Source organism: Ambystoma mexicanum, chromosome 1p (genome assembly GCF_040938575.1).
Source record: "Ambystoma mexicanum isolate Mex_15411 chromosome 1p, UKY_AmexF1_1, whole genome shotgun sequence".
Lineage (NCBI taxonomy): Eukaryota > Metazoa > Chordata > Amphibia > Caudata > Ambystomatidae > Ambystoma > Ambystoma mexicanum.
The window spans coordinates 170463478-170483217 of record NC_090921.1 but is presented as its reverse complement, the minus strand read 5'-3'; the positions used below and the strand labels follow the sequence as shown (position 1 = coordinate 170483217).

The window sequence follows — 19740 nt, the reverse complement described above, 5'->3', positions numbered from 1 at the left end:
TGTATGACCACTTTGAACTCATTTCACCTCTTCCCAAGGGCTTCTGTTTATGGTAGTTTCTACCATCGGGTAATCGCCCCGAGTTTCGAACCTGAGCACTCACGTGGTGCCGGACTCCTCTGTTGCTGGTTTTTCCCCCTCTTTCATCAATAGTTTCTTTAAACCTTTTTAAAGTTCAAATTAGAAGTTGGCTACTTTTCGTTCAACACAGTTCCGTTTCTTATCAACTCTCCCCTCGACTCACCGGCTATGATGAACCGCTTGGCTTTCTTTCTCCTTCGAGTCAAGGTTGGTATTACAGAGACCAGTGTCTCTCCCCGGCTTGGTTATCTGCAGAGGAGGGTCTTTTGTACCGTAGACATATGCTACAACACACGCATCTATTGTTTGCAGTTTTACGTTTCCTTCTGTGGAGGATTCAAGGGCCTTGTTCGGAAAGGGCAGGGTTGCTTCTCTCCTCGTCACCACCTCGGTATGTGCAGTCTTTCTCCTCCCCTTGAACTGCTGTGCCGAGTTCGCTCTCACGTCGTGCGGTCTGCCTTGCTCGTCTTGTGCTCAACCTTTTATCCCTGTGGGGAACAGAAAGGGCCGTCGGGTGTGCGTTTGATTCTGGTCAATTGACTGAGCCTTGTATTGGGATATATCAGGTAAATGGCTCTGGTGTTCGTCCGTTGTCTTTCAGGTTGTGCGGAGGGGGTAGTGTTTTTGAATATCCTACATGGTAGAATGGGGAAAAGGTGTTGAAAGAAGGGGGATACTGCGTCTCACCCGTCGGTGTCCCACTCTCCCCCCCCGTCCCAAGGACCCTCCATCCAGGTGATCCTCCCTCACTGGTCCACCCCCAGGGACTGGAACCAATAGCGATGGCTATGTCCTGGCTACCTGGATGGCAGATCACCAGGTACTAGCTAGGGAGACACCTTGAGCCTTTCTTAAAGTACGTAATGCACTTCCCCTTTTGCCTTCTGTAGAAGGGGCAACTGTGTCCGTGCTGGTGCCTAGACCCCTGTCGTGGTCTTTTTACTACTGCCATCCTTGCTTTTCTGCTTCGAAGCCCATTTCCCCAGTCCCCTGTGTGCTCCTCTTCTTCCTCTTCCTCCATTTCTTTTCTCCTCCTCCCTCTGCTCCGACTCAGTAAATCGCACGTTTCAAAGTGGTCATCCCTGCTTCCACTGTCGATGCTATCCATCCAGTCTGATGCGGTATGATCGCCCTGCTTTGTATCTGCTTTGTCTTCTTCCATGTCTTCTTCCATGCTCAGTCCACCCGTCATTAATTTTAAATTGTATGCGTCCTGCTGTCCATCCTTGTTGGTCTTTAAACATTCTGCCTAACTTGTGTAAAGAATAGCTCAGTCGGTTTCATCCTTCTGTGGTTGATAAAGTGAGTATTAACTTCGATTGGGTAATTAACATTGTATATAAACATTTTCTATATAAAGTGCTTTGGATAAACATGCTTTATAAATGATTTAATAGTAATTAAGAGTACTTGGTGTGTGTTTAACTGAATCCTTTAACACTCTCATAAATCTAAGCCGTGGTGCTGTCAGATTACCTTGAAAGAAATTGGCTAGAGATTAATGGCTTTGCTTAATATTGCTCAACAGGCCTATAACCATTGTAACCATTACATTTAACTAATGTTAATGTTAAAGGTCATTTGTACAGCGCACTATCGCCACCGAGTGGTCCCCTGACACTCTGGCGGCTCTGAAAAAGGGAAGGGGGGTGAGTTAGTGGGAATAAGTTGGAAAAGTGCACGACAGCAGTGATGTGCTGTTGGCAGCCTCAGCCCGGTGGGTCCATTGACTGGGCTTGGGTTGTTTTACGGTCGGTAGTCGTGTGCTGTTGGTTTGAGTTTGAGAGGTGTATGCAGAGGGGTGAAATTGTTAGTGGATCGGTTAATTGCCATTGCTGTCCTTGCAGTTATGTCTATGTGTGATGCTTGCTATCATTCACTATTCCATCTGAGTGTGCCACTTGCTAATCTTCAATATCCTATCTAGATCTATGTACTACCTATGTCTGTAACCAAGTGTAACCACTGCCCTCATGTAAACCAGCGCCCAGATGCCCGTGTCCGGTGCGCTTTATAAATGGCAAAATCAATAAAATCATATGCGTCTTATACCTTGTGCACGAATGCATAAAAACAGCAAGAGGATCAGCCTTCCCGTGAACAGGAGGGAAGGATCACACTATGAAAGCTAAGACTATTGAACAGAAAGTCATGGCGACTTACCCAAATCCCCAATCTCCACGTGGCCCAGCACATACAGGCCTCCTTTCTTTAGGTCGTTGATAAACTTGATGAGCTGGCAGCTGGTCCTGGGGTTGGAGACCATCAAGAGGATCTGGGGCCGCCAGAACTTGACATGCTCCTTCCTAATGTCCAGGAGAAGAAGATATTTCCGGACCTAACAAGGTGAAGTAGAAAGCCCAGAGCAATGGATAAGGAAAGTGGTGAAAAAGAAAGGCGACAGTTAGTTCAATGAAGAACAAAAAAGTAGGTTTAATTAGCCTTTCAGCATTTTCCTCCGCTCTCCATCCACAAACATCAGGTGTTTTGATTTGCATCCTAGCAGCATAGAAGCTGCTTCACAAGCATTCAAATGTAAACCTAAAAAAAATGCATGCATGCCGTAGAAAAAGAACCTTGAACACACAACATGCATTCATTGAGAAAAATAGTAGGAGTCCCACCAACTCATCAAAAGAGGGACACAAATGTGAGATTTCCATGATGTCACATAGTGAAGAGTATGCCTGGTGAGAAATAGCTGGAGGGAGCAGAAATTGAAACCTCACCAATGAACAAGCAGAAAGAGCTACCATAGCGACCCCTTGGTAACCAGGATGGTCTAACTTCCAAACAACCAAAAGATGAGCCACTTTAGGGATGTACTACCTGGTGGAAGATGAGTGCCTGGCTGATGTAGCCCCAGCTGCTGGTTGTGGAGCGGAAGTGGATGAACCCCAGCAGGATCAACATGAGCACGATGCTGCCTGAGGCATACGCAGGGTTGATCAGGAACATCATAACAAAGCAACTGATGATGCCAAGCAGGCAGGTATGCCAACTAAACATCTGGAACGTAGGGCTAGGGAGAGAACATGAACAAGTTGGTTAGGAAAGAATGCCAGAGACATGGCCGGCAAACATAGAAGAATAAAATGCTCATTAAAAGGGATACACTATCTTGCTGATTTGATATGATAAGTCATTTATAATGCGACTGTACACAAGTGTTTCTAGGCGGGACAAGACGATGAAAGGAAGACAGAAGGAGGACAAAACAACGATCTTACTAGGCCTCATGTCATTCAGATTGCGTAGGTGCTGGGGGGAGGGAAGAAGTGCCAGGGGGTAAAGGGTAAGGGGGAGTGCAATGGAACACGTAAGTGCTACCAGGGAGGTGGCTCAAAAGCACAGGGAGTCAGGGGACTGTAGGGGTGCAGATACAGTCCCTGAGTGGTTGGGAGACCCAGATGCAGTGCAAGGGCAACTGGTCGTGCAGGAGCCTGGTCCCGTAAGTTCAATGCATGACCAGGTAACCAGTTAGCGCAGCAAGGGAGAGTGAGAGTTAAAGCGGAAGCGAAAAGGTGGGTCTTGAGCTACTTCCAGAACCTTAGCTGGTCCAGTTCAAGTTTGAGAGAGGCATTGAGGATGTTCTAGAGGAAGGGTTCAGCTGAGGCAGAGATCTACCCCCCACTCTCTGCCTGGAGAACCATCTGATCTTCAGAGTTGGAGGTGGATGAGCGGAGGGCTCAAGAAGGAAGATGCTTGGGAAGAGAACGTTGTATGTAGTGTGGTCACTGGCCCCAGAAAGCCTTGTGGACACTGCAGATGGTCTTGAACTTGATCCTTGAAGCCACAGGGAGCCACTGGAAAGATTTCAGGGCTGGAGAGATACGATCCCTGGGCTTGAGGCCAAGGACAAGTTTTGCAGTCCTGTTCTGGATTAGTTGTAAAGTGCAGAGAGTAGAGGCAGGCAGATTTAGAAAAAAGCAGTTGCAGTAGTCCAGCCTAGAGAGAACCAGGGCTCTGCAGACCGTGAGCTTCTGGGGGAAAGTGAGAAAAGGAAGAATACCTCTGAGGAGGTGCAGCTGATAAGTGTGACTTAGAGACTTCAGAGATGTGAGGATAGAAGGAGAGGGTGGAGTTGAAGATGATATCAAGTACCAAGTTTCTTAGCCTAACAACTAAGGTGCAGGTAGAGGGTCCCGGGTGGGCGGCCAGAGTGAGAGAGGAAAGGCAGGAGCAGGTGTCCCAATGAGGAGGATCCCAGTCTTGCTGGCATTAAGGTAGAGATCGTTGAAGGCACATCATTTGTGAATTGCGGACAGTCAGGTATGAGAGAAGGAGCAGAAGAGGCTGAGGGGAGCCTGAATGAGAGCTGAGTCATCCGAATAACACTCAAAGTTAGAACAGAAGGTAGAGCTATGGTGGGCCAGAGGTGCCAGCTAGTGGTTAAAGAGCCAGGGAGAGAGGTTAGACCCCTGGGGAACACCACATGTCCCCTAGGGAACCACACATAGAGAGAGATAAAAGAGAAGAAGGACCGATCAGAGAGAAAGGAGGTCAACCAGGCTAGGGCCTTACCAGTGATACCCAAGGTGTCACGGAGATGATAGAGCAGGATGGCGTGCTTGACCATGTCGAAAGCAGAGGATAGATCAACAAGAATAAGGACAGAAGGAAGGTTAGAGTCTAGAGTAGAGAGCAAGTCTTCATGGGTGTTCAGGAGAGCAGTTGCTATGCTTCTGGCTGCTCTGAAGCCAGACTGGTGGTCATGGAGACAACCAGTAGATTCAGTATGTAGATTAAGCTGGGAGATGAGGGGTTGCACAAGGGAGTGCTTAAGGGGCAAGGGGAAGGTTCCAGTGGCAAAGGAGTGATTGCAGAAATCGGCCAAGGCTGGAGCAAGGGTGTCGATGTGGTCCTTAATGGTTCTGGAGGAGCAGAGGAACACCTGCTTTGATGAGACTTTCATAGATCGGACTTGTCTAGAAAACATCGGGAGTGAACAGTGAGAAGGAGGAGAAAAAAAAAAAGGAGGAGCTATGGGCGGAGAGGGGCCTGGAGTGGTAGAGGCAGAGGAATAGGGGATAGAGGAAGAGGAGAGAGAGTGGACAGGATGTCCTGAGTTCTAGTGGTGAAATGAGATGCCAAAGTCGTGCAAAGGGCCTGGGAGGGAACAGGAGAGTTGGCGAATGCAGCAGGATTGGCCAGCTCCTTGCAGATTTTGAAAAGTTTGGCTTAGTTGTTAGAGGCCGCAGAGACGGATGCTTGGATGAAGGCTCTCTTCTTAGAAAGGACAGAGTCTGTATTGCCTTTGGAGCAGGCAGCATGCCAGTTTGTCAGAGGATGAGCCTGATGCCCTCCACTTCCTCTCAGCCACCCTACCTTTGCACTTAAGGGTGGTGAGGTTGGAGTCGTACCAAGAGTTGCACTTGGATGCGGGCTTCAAACTGATCCTCATGACAGGGGCAAGGATATCCAGATTATTAGAGATTGAGAGATGAAGGTTGAAAAGGGCTGTGTCAGAGAGTGAGTCAGTCTCAGGTGTAGGAGAAGGAGAGAAAGTAGCGCTGAAAGCCGCCACCGACACACGCTTCATGGGCCTGATAACCGAGAAGGTGGGTGACAGTGCTGGGGTCCGCTACACCAGAGGGGCAGAGAGCGACAGGTGAGAGGAGAGAAATAAGTAGTCCGTCCAAGAGAGGAGTGGTAAGAGGGTTGGAGAGGGGGAGGTCTTACGAGATCAGAACATCCAGGGTGTGCCCTGCAGAGTGAGTTGGGCCAGAGGGAAGAATAGAGAGAGGGAGAGAGAGGGAGAGAGAGAGAGAGAGAAAGAGTCGCAGAGGGTGCGAAGGAGCCCAGAGGAGGGGTTAGAAGCATACAAGGGGATGTTGAGGTCTCTGAGGGGGAGAAGTTGAGAGGTAGAGGCAAGGAGGGAGCAGAACTTAGCCCACTCAGAGAAGAAGTGGGCGACCTGGCCAGCGGGCCTGTAGATGGTGGCCACAATGAGAGAGGCACCAGCAGAGAAGAGAGCCTGCAGACCAGGCATTCAAAGGAGGAGTAGGCCTGCATAGGAATGACAGAAGCAGGGCTAGTCCACCTCCAGGATGGTTGGTTCTGGGTTCGGAGAGGATCTTGTAGCCATCAGGGAGTGTGTCAAAACTTGTGACAGAGCTGTCCACAAACCAAGTCTCAGTGAATACATAGTACATTCAGATCAAGCTCTTTGATGAGATGGCAGATGTCTGAGGAGTGTTTCACAGCAGAGCGAGAGTCAAGAGTAGCGACATGGAGCAGATTGCTACTTTTGCAAGACTTCTGTGGAGGGGTACAGGCATGAGGTACGCCCTGCAGAAGTGTTAGAGGTGCCCGAGAATGGGCAGAGGAGAAAGGAGGAGATGGCAGGGAAGTCAGAAAGGAAGAAGAGTGTGCCGCAGAGGTGGCAGAGGAAGGAGGCAGCAGCAGACCAGCCAGGGAAGCAGAGGAGGGTGCTAGAGGAGGAAGCTGGCAGAGGAGCCAGAGAGGAGTAGGTAGGAGTAGCAGGAGAAGTAAGGAAGTTGATAAGGTGCAGGAAGCGTCTACCGAAAAGGAGGAGATTGGCCAGAGGGCCCTGGACCAAGATGATGCCATTTAAGTAGACATTAATGGTGGTGTTGGAGGATTGTAAGGGGGCAGGAGGGCCTCCAATCGGGTGCCACAATTAATGGGAGAGTAGGAAAAAGGAGACTGAGAGCCCATATGGATGGGGGGAGGGTCCATAGGCCTGGCGAGGGAATGACAGAGAATGTCGGTGAGAGTCTGTCTGGAGGAAGCACTGGTGTAGGTATCAGCGATAGGGAGGCCTGGGCTGGAAACCAGGATGTCCCTTTTGAGCTTCTTCCTACCAGACTTAGTGAGAGGGATAGGCTAGTCGAGAGAATAGCAGGTAGAGAGGATAGGGGAGACAGAGCACCAAGGGGGTGCAGGGCGGAGAGTAAGGGGTGGGTGGGGCAGTCCAGGCAGGAAGTGGTGGTGGGGTCAGGCGCTAGGGGCAAATGAGGGAGGCACAAGAGGGGTGTTAGGCAAGATTGTATACAGTACCCTTTGTGTGCACTACAACCCTGACCTCCTGGCAATAGGCACCCAACCTTTGGTATAAGTCTGTACTACACAGGTTGGTAGCGTGTTGAGCAGCCAGGCTTATCTCAAGAGGGGTCAATGTGAGCAGTAGTGTAGTTACAAAGAGATTCACAGTGACAAGCATTCAAATAAACTCTTACACACCAGGTTTATTAATTAAACGATTATTAATTGAACAGTCAGTTTGAGTACACCTTCAGAAGGGGCAATATAATAGTAACACACAAATACACTCCAAAATACACTATTAATAGTTTCTCTAAATTAGCAAGTACCCATTTGGGATGGCACACAGACACTTTCTACACCCTCAGGTGACTTAAATAGCGTTACACTGTTGCATTTAGGGCAATACTTGGGAGTATGTGAAAGAAGAAGATTATTAGAATAAAACAAGAGATCACAAAAATTCTGAAGCAGATAAGTACTTTTGGTAACCCCCCCAATGAAAAGTAAGTTAACCCCTTCATGGAAGGAAGACAAAACAGAGAGTCAGAGTTATTCAGGGAGCCAGGCCAAAGTCAATTGGACAAAAGTCTAGGTGAGCTGAAGTAATTTTTGTAGGGAGGTAAAGGTCTTGCACAATGTTTTAAAAGTCTTTGTAGAAAAGACGACAAATTATGGCCACAAGCTGATTAGGCTTGTGAGGTAAAGAAGCTGTTAGCAACTCTTCAGAAACAACCAAGACAAGTCTCCACTGAGAACAAGTGAGGTTACACAACAAGAAGTAAGTTCTCTTAGACTGTACAGTACCTTTTGGTTAGAAGAAATGGTAACAGCTGGCTTCTGTTCCTGTGCAGCTCTGCAGATTCTGTGCTCCTGGGCATCAGTCGTGGGGACAAGAGGGAGGACATCTGGAGACTCCTGCACTGCAACGGGACGGTCGGCGACGGAAAAGGACCAACTTCTATTCAGTGGCACTTCACAGTATCAGCTCCTCGCGTCTGAGCAAATAGCACCACTGCTGACTCTTGGCTGTTGAGATGGGCTTTCCTTGCATCTGGGGTCCAGCACTCTGAGGTGGCTCAGGCTTGGTCAGTTCCGCTTCCTGGGAGCCCGGAGGATCTTCCTGTAGCTCTTGGCCAACTTAAAAGCAACGCACACAATCTGGTGTTCTTCTCCCTGGATCTTTGGTTCCAGCAGCTATTGCAGTGTAAATTCAACAAGCTTCAAGAGGATGTCCAGGTGGCTTACTTTGGAGTTGATTGGTTCCACCAACTCAAGGGGAGAAGTCATCCTTGCACGGCTTCTCTAGTCTAGACGAATTTGGAGCTTCAGCACAGCAGCAGGGCTTGACCAGGCACACCAACGGTCCAGGAGTTGCAGCAGGCGTCTCTTCCAAATTCTTCTTCGGATTCCTTCGTCCAGTGGTCGACTATGCCTTCCAAGCCAAAAAGCCTTGCCTTTTATGCAGGTTTCTCCCATTCATTCCAGCCAAGCTGTCAATCACACAGCAGGGTGGCTGTCCTTGCTGGACAGCCAGCCAGTCACTTTTGGGTGTATTCCTGTAACCAAGGGGATTAAGCACAGGGAGTTTCGGGCACCACCCTCACTTCCTGCGCCCGCCAGACATACAGGGGCCAAAGGCAGGCTTCACTTGTGAATCCCGCAAAAGACAAAATGACCAAAGGGACCAGACCTGGTTTGGCGCGAAGGGTAAATCTCAAGAAGGACCTTTCCACAAAGAAATAGCGAAAAAAGAAGACCGGGCCAGTTTGACAAAAATGGCACCCTTGGGTGCTTTACTGCAACTCCGAATGCAGCCCGCCATAAAAGCACACCACGGTAGTTAAAAGTAAACCACTGCCACCAGCCATTCATCGAGGAAAAGGTAACATAAAAAAAAGTTACATGAGAAACTAGACAAAGGGGATACTAAGTAACCCCTCCAGCACCCTATTGTAAGGCAGTGTGTGCTGGGTCTAGAAAGTTACAAATGTAAGTAAAGTCAATTTCACTTTACTGCTCTTGGAAATAGTATATTTAAGAGAAGATATTTAAACCTTTGGGAAATCTGAAATACTTCCCTGTGTCACTGCACCAAAGGTGCTGATTGGTACAATGTAAAAGATGATGCCTATGGAGTTTGTCATACTCCACAACCAAAAGAAACACAGTGCTCAAGTCATAACAAAAATACATCAGAGTGTGGAAAAAAGGGTGTCACTCTCTCCCGGTAAAAATGAAAGTCCTCAAAATCCAGCAGAGGTGCTGGAGGTGTCTAAGGTGGGAATGAGCAAATTTCTGAGAATTCTCCCTAACAAGGGTCACGCTCAATTGAGGGGGGCAACAAAAGTACACCACAGAACAATAACACTGGAACCTTGGGGTGCCCTGGAGGAGAGAGTGGAGAAAACAGAGCAAGCGACAAATGTACACTACAATAGTACTCAAGGGCGTGAGAATGCAAGTGCAGTAAAGAATACGTAAAACTGGCAGTTGTAGGGGACCTGGAGGGGAAGAAGAGAAATGCATAGGATGCAGATAAGTATACAATACAATGGTCACACTACAAAACAAAATATGCAAACACTAGTAATCAAAGGAGACCTGGCAGTAAGAGGAAAATGCAAGTGATGCAACAGATTGACAATACAATAGTCACAGTATGGTAGGGCGTAGAATGCAGAGACACAAGCAGTGTCCCTTCATCCATTCAAACGCAGTGTCCCTTCATCCATTCAAACACAGTCTCCCCTTCATGCCAGGATGCATTTTTTCAACATCCTGTTGTATGGAGTCTTTTACTTGAAAGATTGCATCTGTATGTGCAATGTATTACAAAGTCAAATCTGGGGTTTTGTTAATGAGACAACATGTGGGGTTATGAATACATCTTTATAAACTCTCAAGACATTACAAAAGAAACAAGCCCAGTGAGGCGGATTACCACTTCCTCAGGAGTTAGGCTCAGTAGTAGTGCTATTATGTGTTACCACCAGTCGTAAAGTGGCTAGAGATTAGTGTCACCAGATGAGTGGCCTTGCAGAAACAGACCACAGGGCTAACTCTGAAAATTAATTTTACCATTAAGCAAAACATTTTACAAATCCCTCATGTAGAACATTTTGCTTAACAGTCCAACAGTTCAATTCTCCTAAAATGTTAATGCTCACAAATAAATCTGCTGCGTCTTTCACCTTTTGCACAAATGCATAAGAACATCAAGCCAGGATCAGCCTTTCCGTGAACAGGAGGAAAGGATCAAACTATGAAAGCAAAGGCTATTGAACAGAAAGTCATGGTGACTTACCCAAATCACTAATCACCACTTGGCCCAGCACAGAGGTAGTCTCAGCAGTAGTGCAATTATGTGTTACCAGTCGTATGGCTGAAAACATAATTTCTAAGTGGAAATCTTTTTCACTTCAATGAAAACTAGAAAGAATAAAAATAGATTGTTCCTACCAGTCTTTCTAAATCTAACAGTACGTCACTCTCGGCAGGGCCGACGGGAGCAGCAGTGCAGGGAGATGGAAGTCATGGGCGTCCAAGGTAAGTGGTGTGTGTGGATGTTAGGGGTAGGGAATATATGTGGCGGTGAAGTGGTGAAGCGAGTGAATGTGTGTGTGTGTGCGTCTGTAGTGGGGGGGTAAGGAGGAATTATGTGACCGAGGAAATTGGCAGCAGGGAAGGAAAGGGAGGTTCAGGGGTCAAAATTCCCAGATTTCTAAGCATTCCCGCCAGCACAGGAGACGATGGGGGGTGGTCAGGGGATAGGGTTGCAAGGTTTTGTGGGAGGTGAACCCACCACAACACAGAACTGTGACAATTCCGCATTTAAAGGCAGCATAAAATCTGCATAAAATAAATGTGTCTTTTTTTTGTGTGTAGTCTTCAAAAAGCAGTAATATTACATAGAGCCGAAAACATACATCTAGCAGAAAGCATCTTTTCCTCTGACCGATAATTCCTATCAATAGTGGCGGCTGGTCAATTTGTTTTAAATTGAGGGGCATAAATGTTTCCCACGAATCTGCAGGAACAACCAAACAAAGCAAGGAAGCCCAAACCAGCCAACAGTGGCTCAGTGATAATGATAGGGGTATATCCCCAGAGAACATTTTTTAAATAATGGTTTAAAATTGCAAATTATCATGCTGGCACACCTTCTGTGAAAGTTTGCTATCTGTTTTGTATGGTTCTATTTTGAAAAAAATCAATAGATTCAAGTCACCAACAGTGCACAGGACCATTTTCTATTTTTATGACAGCTTTGATCGCAATATATGCCAGTACAAAAAATACTGCCATGCTGCCTGTACCCATGTTTGATTGATTTTGATTTATTTGTACCGAATGAAATTTATCGTATTTGGGCGCAGATGGATCCACAAAAGGTAACAGAGAAACAGGTGATTCAAAAATACAAAAAACGAGCAACAATAAAAAAAATAGGGATATCAACGAACCATACCTCACAACTGGGTTCATTTAAATAGGTGGGTCTTTAACGCTTTTCGAAACAGATTCAACGATTTAGCTGCCCAGATTACCAGGGGCAAACTATTGCATACTTTCAGTCTGTAGACTGTATGACTGACTCATGGGATCTCGCCACTTCTCCCCAGTGGAGAGCCCTTCCCTGCAATCTAGGGAGGCGAGCCCGCTACACAATCCCCCTTAGGGTGGCAAAATGCGGGATCTCACAGGGAGATAATACTCTCATGGGGATAATGACTCGCGTTCCTTGATGTACCTCCCTAACCCCTGTACCTTTGAGAACATGCAATCCTCCAGGTCTTCCAAGAACCAACCTGAGAAGACTTATTGTAATACTCCCTCCTTTCCTTATATAAACCATGACAATATCAACACAAGGAGAAACACACAAGGTGATCAGGAGTCATCTCTCAAAAGTACTGAGAAGTGGAAGAGTAAAGGAGTGATGAGAACTACTCCTTTTCTAGGTATCATTAGTACTGAGAAGAGGTGGCCTCAAGGAAGCATGAATAATGTCTCATCAACACAACAGAGACACTAGCACTCTGCTGGGGGAAGGGGGGGGGGCGGTGGGGTGCCCAGATACAGACAATAAAAAGCAAGACGAGACTCACTGAAATGGCCAACCCCGGGAAGTTCAAACCTGGGAACAAGGAAGCAAGCAGAAGAAGTTGGTCCTCAGCCGTAAAAACGTTATGGAAGGCTTGGAAGAACTGTTGTGCAGAGGAGAACCGACCTATGCAGAAACTGGAACCAGGCTAACAGTGGCGTGACCTCGGGGAGGTGGACTGCGCAATCCTTTTACGTTGACACCGAGACACCTAGTAAGCTGTGGAACCAACGCAGTACAGGAGGGAGCAGAGAGCCATCCGTAAGACCAAAACCCTGGGAGGTGCCGGTGAGGTGGCACTACGTGAAAGAAGGCAATAGGAGTCACGGGAGACCCAGTAGGCATTTGGCCAATACTGAAGAGTACCTCGAGATTCAACTCTCTCATCACAGTTATTACAGAGAAGATATCAAGATTGAAGAACATCTCATGAGTAACCTCCCTCATCAAAGTACCAGTGCCAAAATTACCACAAGTGAGGAGGGTGTCAAAAGAAAGCTTCCCATCAGAATAATCGAAAGGAAGATTGCAAAAGCGAAGAATCCCTCGTTTCAATAATCATTAGAGACATTGATAGCCAAGGAAGTTGCAAGAGGTGTCTCTAACAATTTTGCTGGAAAAGGTCAAGGATACTTTGGGAGTGATCACCCTGGTTTCATTGCTCAAGGAGAGGACCAGGGAGGCCTGAGACTGTACGTTGCATTGAAAAGAAAGAACTGTTGGACATTTGGTCAAGACAATGAAAGTCCCGGGTGGTGTGGGAGTGGGGGGAACTACAAGTATTTTTGAGAGGCTATCTGAAAATAGCCTTTACGGCCAATACAGTTTCACCAGGAGAAGGGAGTAATTCTCCTGGTCTCACCTTTTGTTGAATCAGAAGCTATTTCAAAAGATGGTCAGAAAACAGCTCTGAAAGCTGAATCAGCTGAACCAAGAGAAGGAAGTCATTCTCATGGTGATCTGTTTAGAGTATCTTTTGTAGAGGTAGAGTCAGAGTAGGAGATTTTTGGACAGAGGATGGACACTTTAGTTGACAACCACACTGCCAATGAGCACCCAAATTCGAATTCAGTTAGGTAGGGCAAACCCTTTAGTTGTAGGGAGAGAAATGTGTTTTATTTAACAAAAAGGAAAAAGACCTAAGTTGAAATGCCATATCTTTGTCGGACTCCTTATTCTGACTTACCACAATGTGCATGCAGGCAGAACCAATATATGGCAGTATTGCCATACAATAACATATACCTTGTAAGGATGCAGAAGTAAAAGACCTACACAAAGGTCGCATAGTGGTTGCTATAAACTTTGATTTGGTTTGAAAGAAAAGGAAAACCCCACTTATCCCTAATGCCAAGAGTGGTTTCTCCGACTCAAATAATAAACTAAGGAGATTGTCAGAATGTCCAAAATCATAAGTGTCCATTGTCATGTCAAATCCTATTTCCTTCCCTTAAACTTATAAACAACTAAGGAAAAAGTCTCTACTGTGTCCAGAGGAATGACTCCCTTCTTCTGGAGAACGGATTCAAAGGGTTTATTGAATGCATACCACGCAGGATATCTCCCTTCCCTGGTTTCTCCCACAGTTTCCAATACCAAGAGGAATATCTTCCTAGTCTTGTCTCAGTGTCCAACAGTCCCTGGGTGAATGACTCTCTTCCCATGGATTTGCTACTTCGCAATGCCAGGAGCAAAAGCATCCCTTTCCCCTGGCTTTCTTCAATATCACCAGAGGGGATGACTCCTGCCCCCTGGTTTCTTCTGCTTCTCTTCAATTCCAGGAGGAAAGGATTCCCTTTCCCCTAAAGTTCTTCTCAAGTTTCCGTAAGTGGGGTCCCAAACCCCAATTGGCAGACCTGGTTCTTCACCAGGTAAATGTAACTTCTGGTTTACTACCCTGCCAGGCACTATCTATCATTTATGTCTATGATTTGCATCTTCTACGACTCTCTGGGACAAGACCCTCCTCTCTTGGCTTTTGGTAAGTCTTTCTACTTGCTACCTCTTTCTTGGCTCTCCTTCACCCATTCATTCACCCACATAGCTTTTGGCTAGATCTGCATGGGTCTTGACCTCTCTGGGGCATCTGCGGTTGAGCGGGGGCTCTTCCTAGCCTTATCGGATGGATTGTTGTGTGCAACAGCTCTGCAAGTTCTCAGTTCCTCTGTGCAGGGCAGTTCCTGCTCCACGCCCTTCTCCTGCTTCAACAACTCTGGGTGCCGTCTTGAGCCACTTGCTAAGCAGCCTTTTCTCCACTCTAAGTCAGCTATGGACCGTCCCGCTCCCAGCTCAGCGTCCCGGTCTCTGCTTCTTTGCATCTCCTTCGGCCTCTCGTCGTTCAGCCTGGGAGTACACCACAGCATGTTTGGTCGGTGTTCCCTTTTGTAGCGCCCATACTGACAGATTGTCCATATTGACTAGTTCACGCTTGTTGGGTCAGCGGGGTACTCTTAATCACTCTGTGCTTCTTCTTCGTCTCAGTCATACTATGATTGTTCCCAACTAGGTTTGGGCGATCTTCCTCATCCCAATTTTTAGATAGGATTCACATGAGTAGTCCTTAAACGTGTTTGACTAACTCTAAAGTAGTGAGATAGATTGGGCTACCTTACACGCTAGGAAAGATTTCCTTTTACTGCCCCTTTCCTTCCATCTTTATGGAACCCCCAAAAATATTGCATTTATTTTTTAATCTCACCTGTAGTTTTTGCAGTTCAGTGAAGCCTTAAGCTTCACTGCCTTGACTTTTGCTAATATGTCATGGGGAAACCGACATCTCCTTCAGGCTGTCAGTACTGGTACCTTGTTTCCCTTACTCGTGTTACTGGGTTACTACGTTTGGTTATTTTTGTATCACTTGTGGTAACTTATCATTGTGCATAGCAGCTTACACTGCAGTACAACGGGGTACACGTTTTTTTGTTTTTTTTTATTTTAAATTGAGATGGCTGAAGCAAAAACAGCCTTTCAAATAGTCTAAAAACATATACTTTGTTATATATACAATGAACACAAAATATACAATAATATAATAAAAGTGACCTCTACTGGTCATAATTTATATGAAATTCATAACACATACGTTCTTTCAATATACATAAAACATTAAGAAGTTTTTCAAATCTAGGTGTAGTCCCTTATTCAAGATTACATTTCATTTGATCTTTTATCAGAGTGTGCTTCATCTTTATCATATTTAGAGTTACACTCAGGTAAGTTTACAGATTGCATGAATTTTATCATAATTATGTTAACCACAGATCTTTGACATTGAAACAAAAATCTCCACAGCGTTTGTGAATCAACATATCGATAATCCTGAAATAAATGTTGAAAATATTCGATTTTCAGGTCAATAAAGGACGAATACTCAGTCAGATGTCATAGACTCGGGTTCAGATGGATGTTTACAAAATCCGCATCTATTATTTGCAGTAATTCTGAGCTTATAACGCTTATAAGTATCCCAGAGATTGAACCTCAATCTCAAATAAAGGTTCCTGTATTTCGTGTCAGGGAAGCAGGATAAGTAAGCTTCACTGGTATAAAGTTTTTTAGATGTAGCGACTTGGTGTAAGCCAAAGTTTGTATGCAGTACCCTCTGGGAACACTACAAACAACTCTGACTACAGGTATAGGAAAGCCAACCTTTGGTATAAGCTTGTACTACACAGTTTTGGTAGCGTGTTGAGCAGCCAGGCTGATCTCAAGAGAGGTCAATGTGAGCTGTAGCGAAGTTACATAGAGATTCACAGTTACCGGTATTCAAGTAAACACTTACACTCAAGACGTCTTGCATAAACAATTATTAATTTGTCAGTCAGTTAGAATAAGCCTTCTTCAGAAGGGAGCAATATAATATTAACACACAAATACACTTCAATACTGTACACTCTTAGTTTCTAAATCAGTAAAGACCCTTTTGGGATGGCCCACAGACACAACCTACACCCACAGGAGACTTCAATAACTAGGGTGCTGGGTACATTAATATCTTACTGTTGGCATTTAAAATACTTTTAGAAATTTGGCAAAGGTTAAAGGTTATTAGAACAACAAAGAGACCACAAATATTCTTAAGCAGGCAAATAGTTTTGGATTCCCCTGTAAGAGTCATTCATATAGGCTAAACCAAAGCCAATGGGCAAAAGTCTTGTATAGGATGAAGCACTTCTGGTAGGTAAATGGAAAAGTCTTTGCACAAGTTCTTAGGAGTCTTTGATGAAAAGAAGAATCAAATGTAGGGCCACAAGCTGATTAGACTCGTGAGTAGTAGAAGATGCAAGCAACTCTACAGCAAGAAGTAAGTTCTCTCAGACTTTCTACAGTCCCTTAGAAATGAAGAAAAGATGCAGCAGATGACTTCTGTTCCTGTGCAGCTCTGCAGGACTCACTGTACCTTGGCCTCAGTCATGGGGACAAGAGGGAGGACGTCGGGGGACTCGCAACCGGCAAACTTCACTTTCAGTGACTGTTCAGAGTTTCAGCTCCTCGGGTCTACCGAAAATAACAACACATCGGTTTCTGGCTGTTGAGATGGACTTTCCTTGCTTCTGGGGTCCCGCACTCTTGAGGGGGATCAGGCTCAGTCAATCCTGCTTCCTGGGAGTTCGGGGTATCTTCCTGAAGCTCTAGGCCAGCTTAAAAGCAACACAAACAATCTGGTGTTCCTCTCCCTGGTTTCCAGCAGCAACACTGTGGAATTTCAACCAGCTCCGAGACGGATGTCCAGGTGGTTTACTTTGGAGTTGATTGGTCCCATCAACTCAAAGCGAGACGTCATACTTGCAGGGGCTTCTCTGTCGATGCGAACTTGGCGTTTAGGCCCTGCAGCAGGGCTTCACCGGGCAAACCAACGGTCCAGGAGTTGCAGCAGGCGTACTCTTCAAGTTCTTCTTCGGTTCCTTCGTCCAATGGTCGACTCTGCTACCAAGCCAAAAGACTCACCTTTTATTCAGTTCTCTCCCATTCATTCCAGCCTAGCCGTCAGTCACTCAGTAGGGTGGCTGTCTTTGCTGGACAGTCAGGCGGCCAATCACTACAGAGTGCATTTTGTTTTCCTAGGAGACCAAGCAAAGGGAGTTTCGGGCACCTCCCTCACTTCCGGTCTACCCCAGACACCCTGGAGCCAGAGGCAGGCTTCACTCATGAATCCCAACAAAGGCAAAACGAACAAAGAGACCAAACCTGGTTTGGCGCGCAGAGTAAATCTCAAGAGGGAACTTTCTACAAAGAAATGGCGAAAAAAGGCGGCCAGGGCCTTTTTGACACAAATGGCACCCTTGGGTAGCTTTACAGCAGCTGTGAACGCAGCCCGCGGTAAATGCACACCATGGTATTTAAAACGAAACCACTGCCACCAGCCATTCAGTGAGAAAAGGGTAACATAAAAATGTTACATGAGAAGCTAGACAAAGGGGATACTAGGTAACCCCTCCAGCACCCTATTGTAGGATAGTGTGTGCTGGATCTAGAAAGTTACAATGGTAAGTAAAGTCAATTTCACTTTACTGCTCTCGGAAACAGGAGTTTAAGCCAGAGAAAGTATTTAAACCTTTGAGGAATCTGAAAGACTTCCCCGTGTCATTGCACTGAAGGTGCTGTGACACAATGTAAAAGATGATGCCTATGGAGTTTGTCAGACTCCACAACCAAATGAAAAGCAGTGTTCAAAATCACATTAAAATACATGAGAGTGTGGGAAAAAGGGTCTCACTCTCTTCAGGTTAAAAATATCAAGTCCTCAAAATCCAGCAAAGTTTCTGGGGGGTCTCTAAGTGGAGGGAATTCGCACATTTCTGAGAATTCTCCCTAACACTTGGTCAGGGAAATGATGCAACCTAGTGCATCTGTCCATTGTTCTTATACAATCTCTCCTTCACACTTTAACTTAACTGTGTTTGGATCGGATATAAAATCGGAAGAATTATTATTTTCACTTTGCAGAATTGTTTGAATTTTAGTTCTCCAGTTTTGCATTTTTTTGTTCTTCGTGATTAATGCATGTTTTGACAAGGTAATAGATGAGCAGACAGAGAATTTGCCATACCTAATCTGAATGATTTTAGCTTGGGAGATTAGAGTTTTCAGTTTTTATCTAATGTCAGTATGATATGGATTGTCAGCCATCTGATTGCTAATAAGGAGGCCCAGATATTTTACTTAGACACTACTTCCAAGTCAGTATCTCTTGTTCATACCCATAATCATTATTTTGCATTTATCCTGGTTGATCATTAAGAGATTGGCCGTTACATAGTTGCTCAGATTTAGCAAGAGGACACAGAGGCTGCTGGGTGTTTTCACCATGAGGACCAAGTCGGCGGCGTAAAACAGCCAGGGAACCCGCGGCCCTCTAATTTCGGAAGGTCAGAATTGACAGGCAGAAGATCGTATGGTTGTCTGCGATGTAAAAATTGAAGAGCGTAGATGCTAGCAGACATCGTTGTTTAAGGCCTCGGGCGGTTTTGATGGGCTCCGAAAGGCTGCCATCAAGAGCTAGTCTTATTTGTATTGACGTTTCTGAATGCAATTGGTCAACCCAAAAAGTTAGATGTTCCGGGCAACCCGCTAAAATTAATTTTTGCATGAGACGGTGTCTGGAGACAGAGTCAAATGATTCCCATTGTGTGCCCTCATTGTGGACCCTTGACAAGCGCACCACCTCTGAAGAACTTAGCCTAGACTGCCTATCAGTGCTACCCAAGCTGGTTTGGCTATAGCTCCCCTGAGTTTTCCCCATCACAATATAGGTTGGCCTTCTATGCATCTGTCCACCAGGCCAGCGTATAGAAAATCAGTCCAAACACACGTATAGATTGGAAATTGTGGGACTAAGTTACCCTATCTAGGGTAAGAGGGTGAGGGAGGTTGAAAGGGGGTGGGTGGATAACATTTTCACCCTAACATGTCATCCCTTGTCTCATAAGGGGTTTCCGTCCCCAGGAGATCCTCCAGTGATGTAGCACCCCGAGGGGGATTATTGGACTGTGGCTGCACTGCCTTGGCCCCAGGGGACCCCCCCTCCCTGCCCCCATGGGAAAAAGGGACAACATCTAAGGATTCATCACAGTCAGATTGTCCAGTAAAAAATGCCACAACCCATTAAGAATACTGCTACACTGGCTGCCCTAATTCAGGCTAGTCTAGTCACGTAAGAACAATTCTCATGCTGGTGTCACCTTTGACCAGTAAAAAATGTCATGCCACAGTAAAACAGAAAACATCAGACTGGCCATCTCCATTCTCCTACCCCCAAAATCAGAGGCCACCTCCCTGGCACGCACTCAACCATACACAGCCTTTTATACACATTCACCCAAGCACGCATATAGCATTCATGCATTTTCCCCTGTGCACCCATACCATATTAATTTCCTCATTCACCAGCACACCTTTGAACATAAACGTTCATTCATGCACAGAGCCAAACATACACATTCATTGACATGCAGCCATGCACACGCGAACACACTCCCACAAAGGCTCTCCGGCTCCCATGCAGCGTGAACAAGGAATAGGAAGCAAGGAGAGCTGCCTGCATA

At 45.9% G+C, this 19740-nt stretch overlaps 1 protein-coding gene across 1 annotated transcript in view; it reads right to left on the bottom strand.

Annotated features, from left to right (window-relative positions):
- Positions 1-19740, bottom strand: part of SLC12A9 (solute carrier family 12 member 9) — a 681455-nt gene that overhangs the window by 142962 nt on the left and 518753 nt on the right. Inside the window, exons 11-12 of the mRNA XM_069646063.1 lie at positions 2911-3103; positions 2245-2419 (exon numbers count right to left, since the gene is read on the bottom strand). Coding sequence (XP_069502164.1) covers positions 2245-2419; positions 2911-3103 — 368 coding nt within the window. The remainder of the gene's footprint in view (positions 1-2244; positions 2420-2910; positions 3104-19740) is intronic.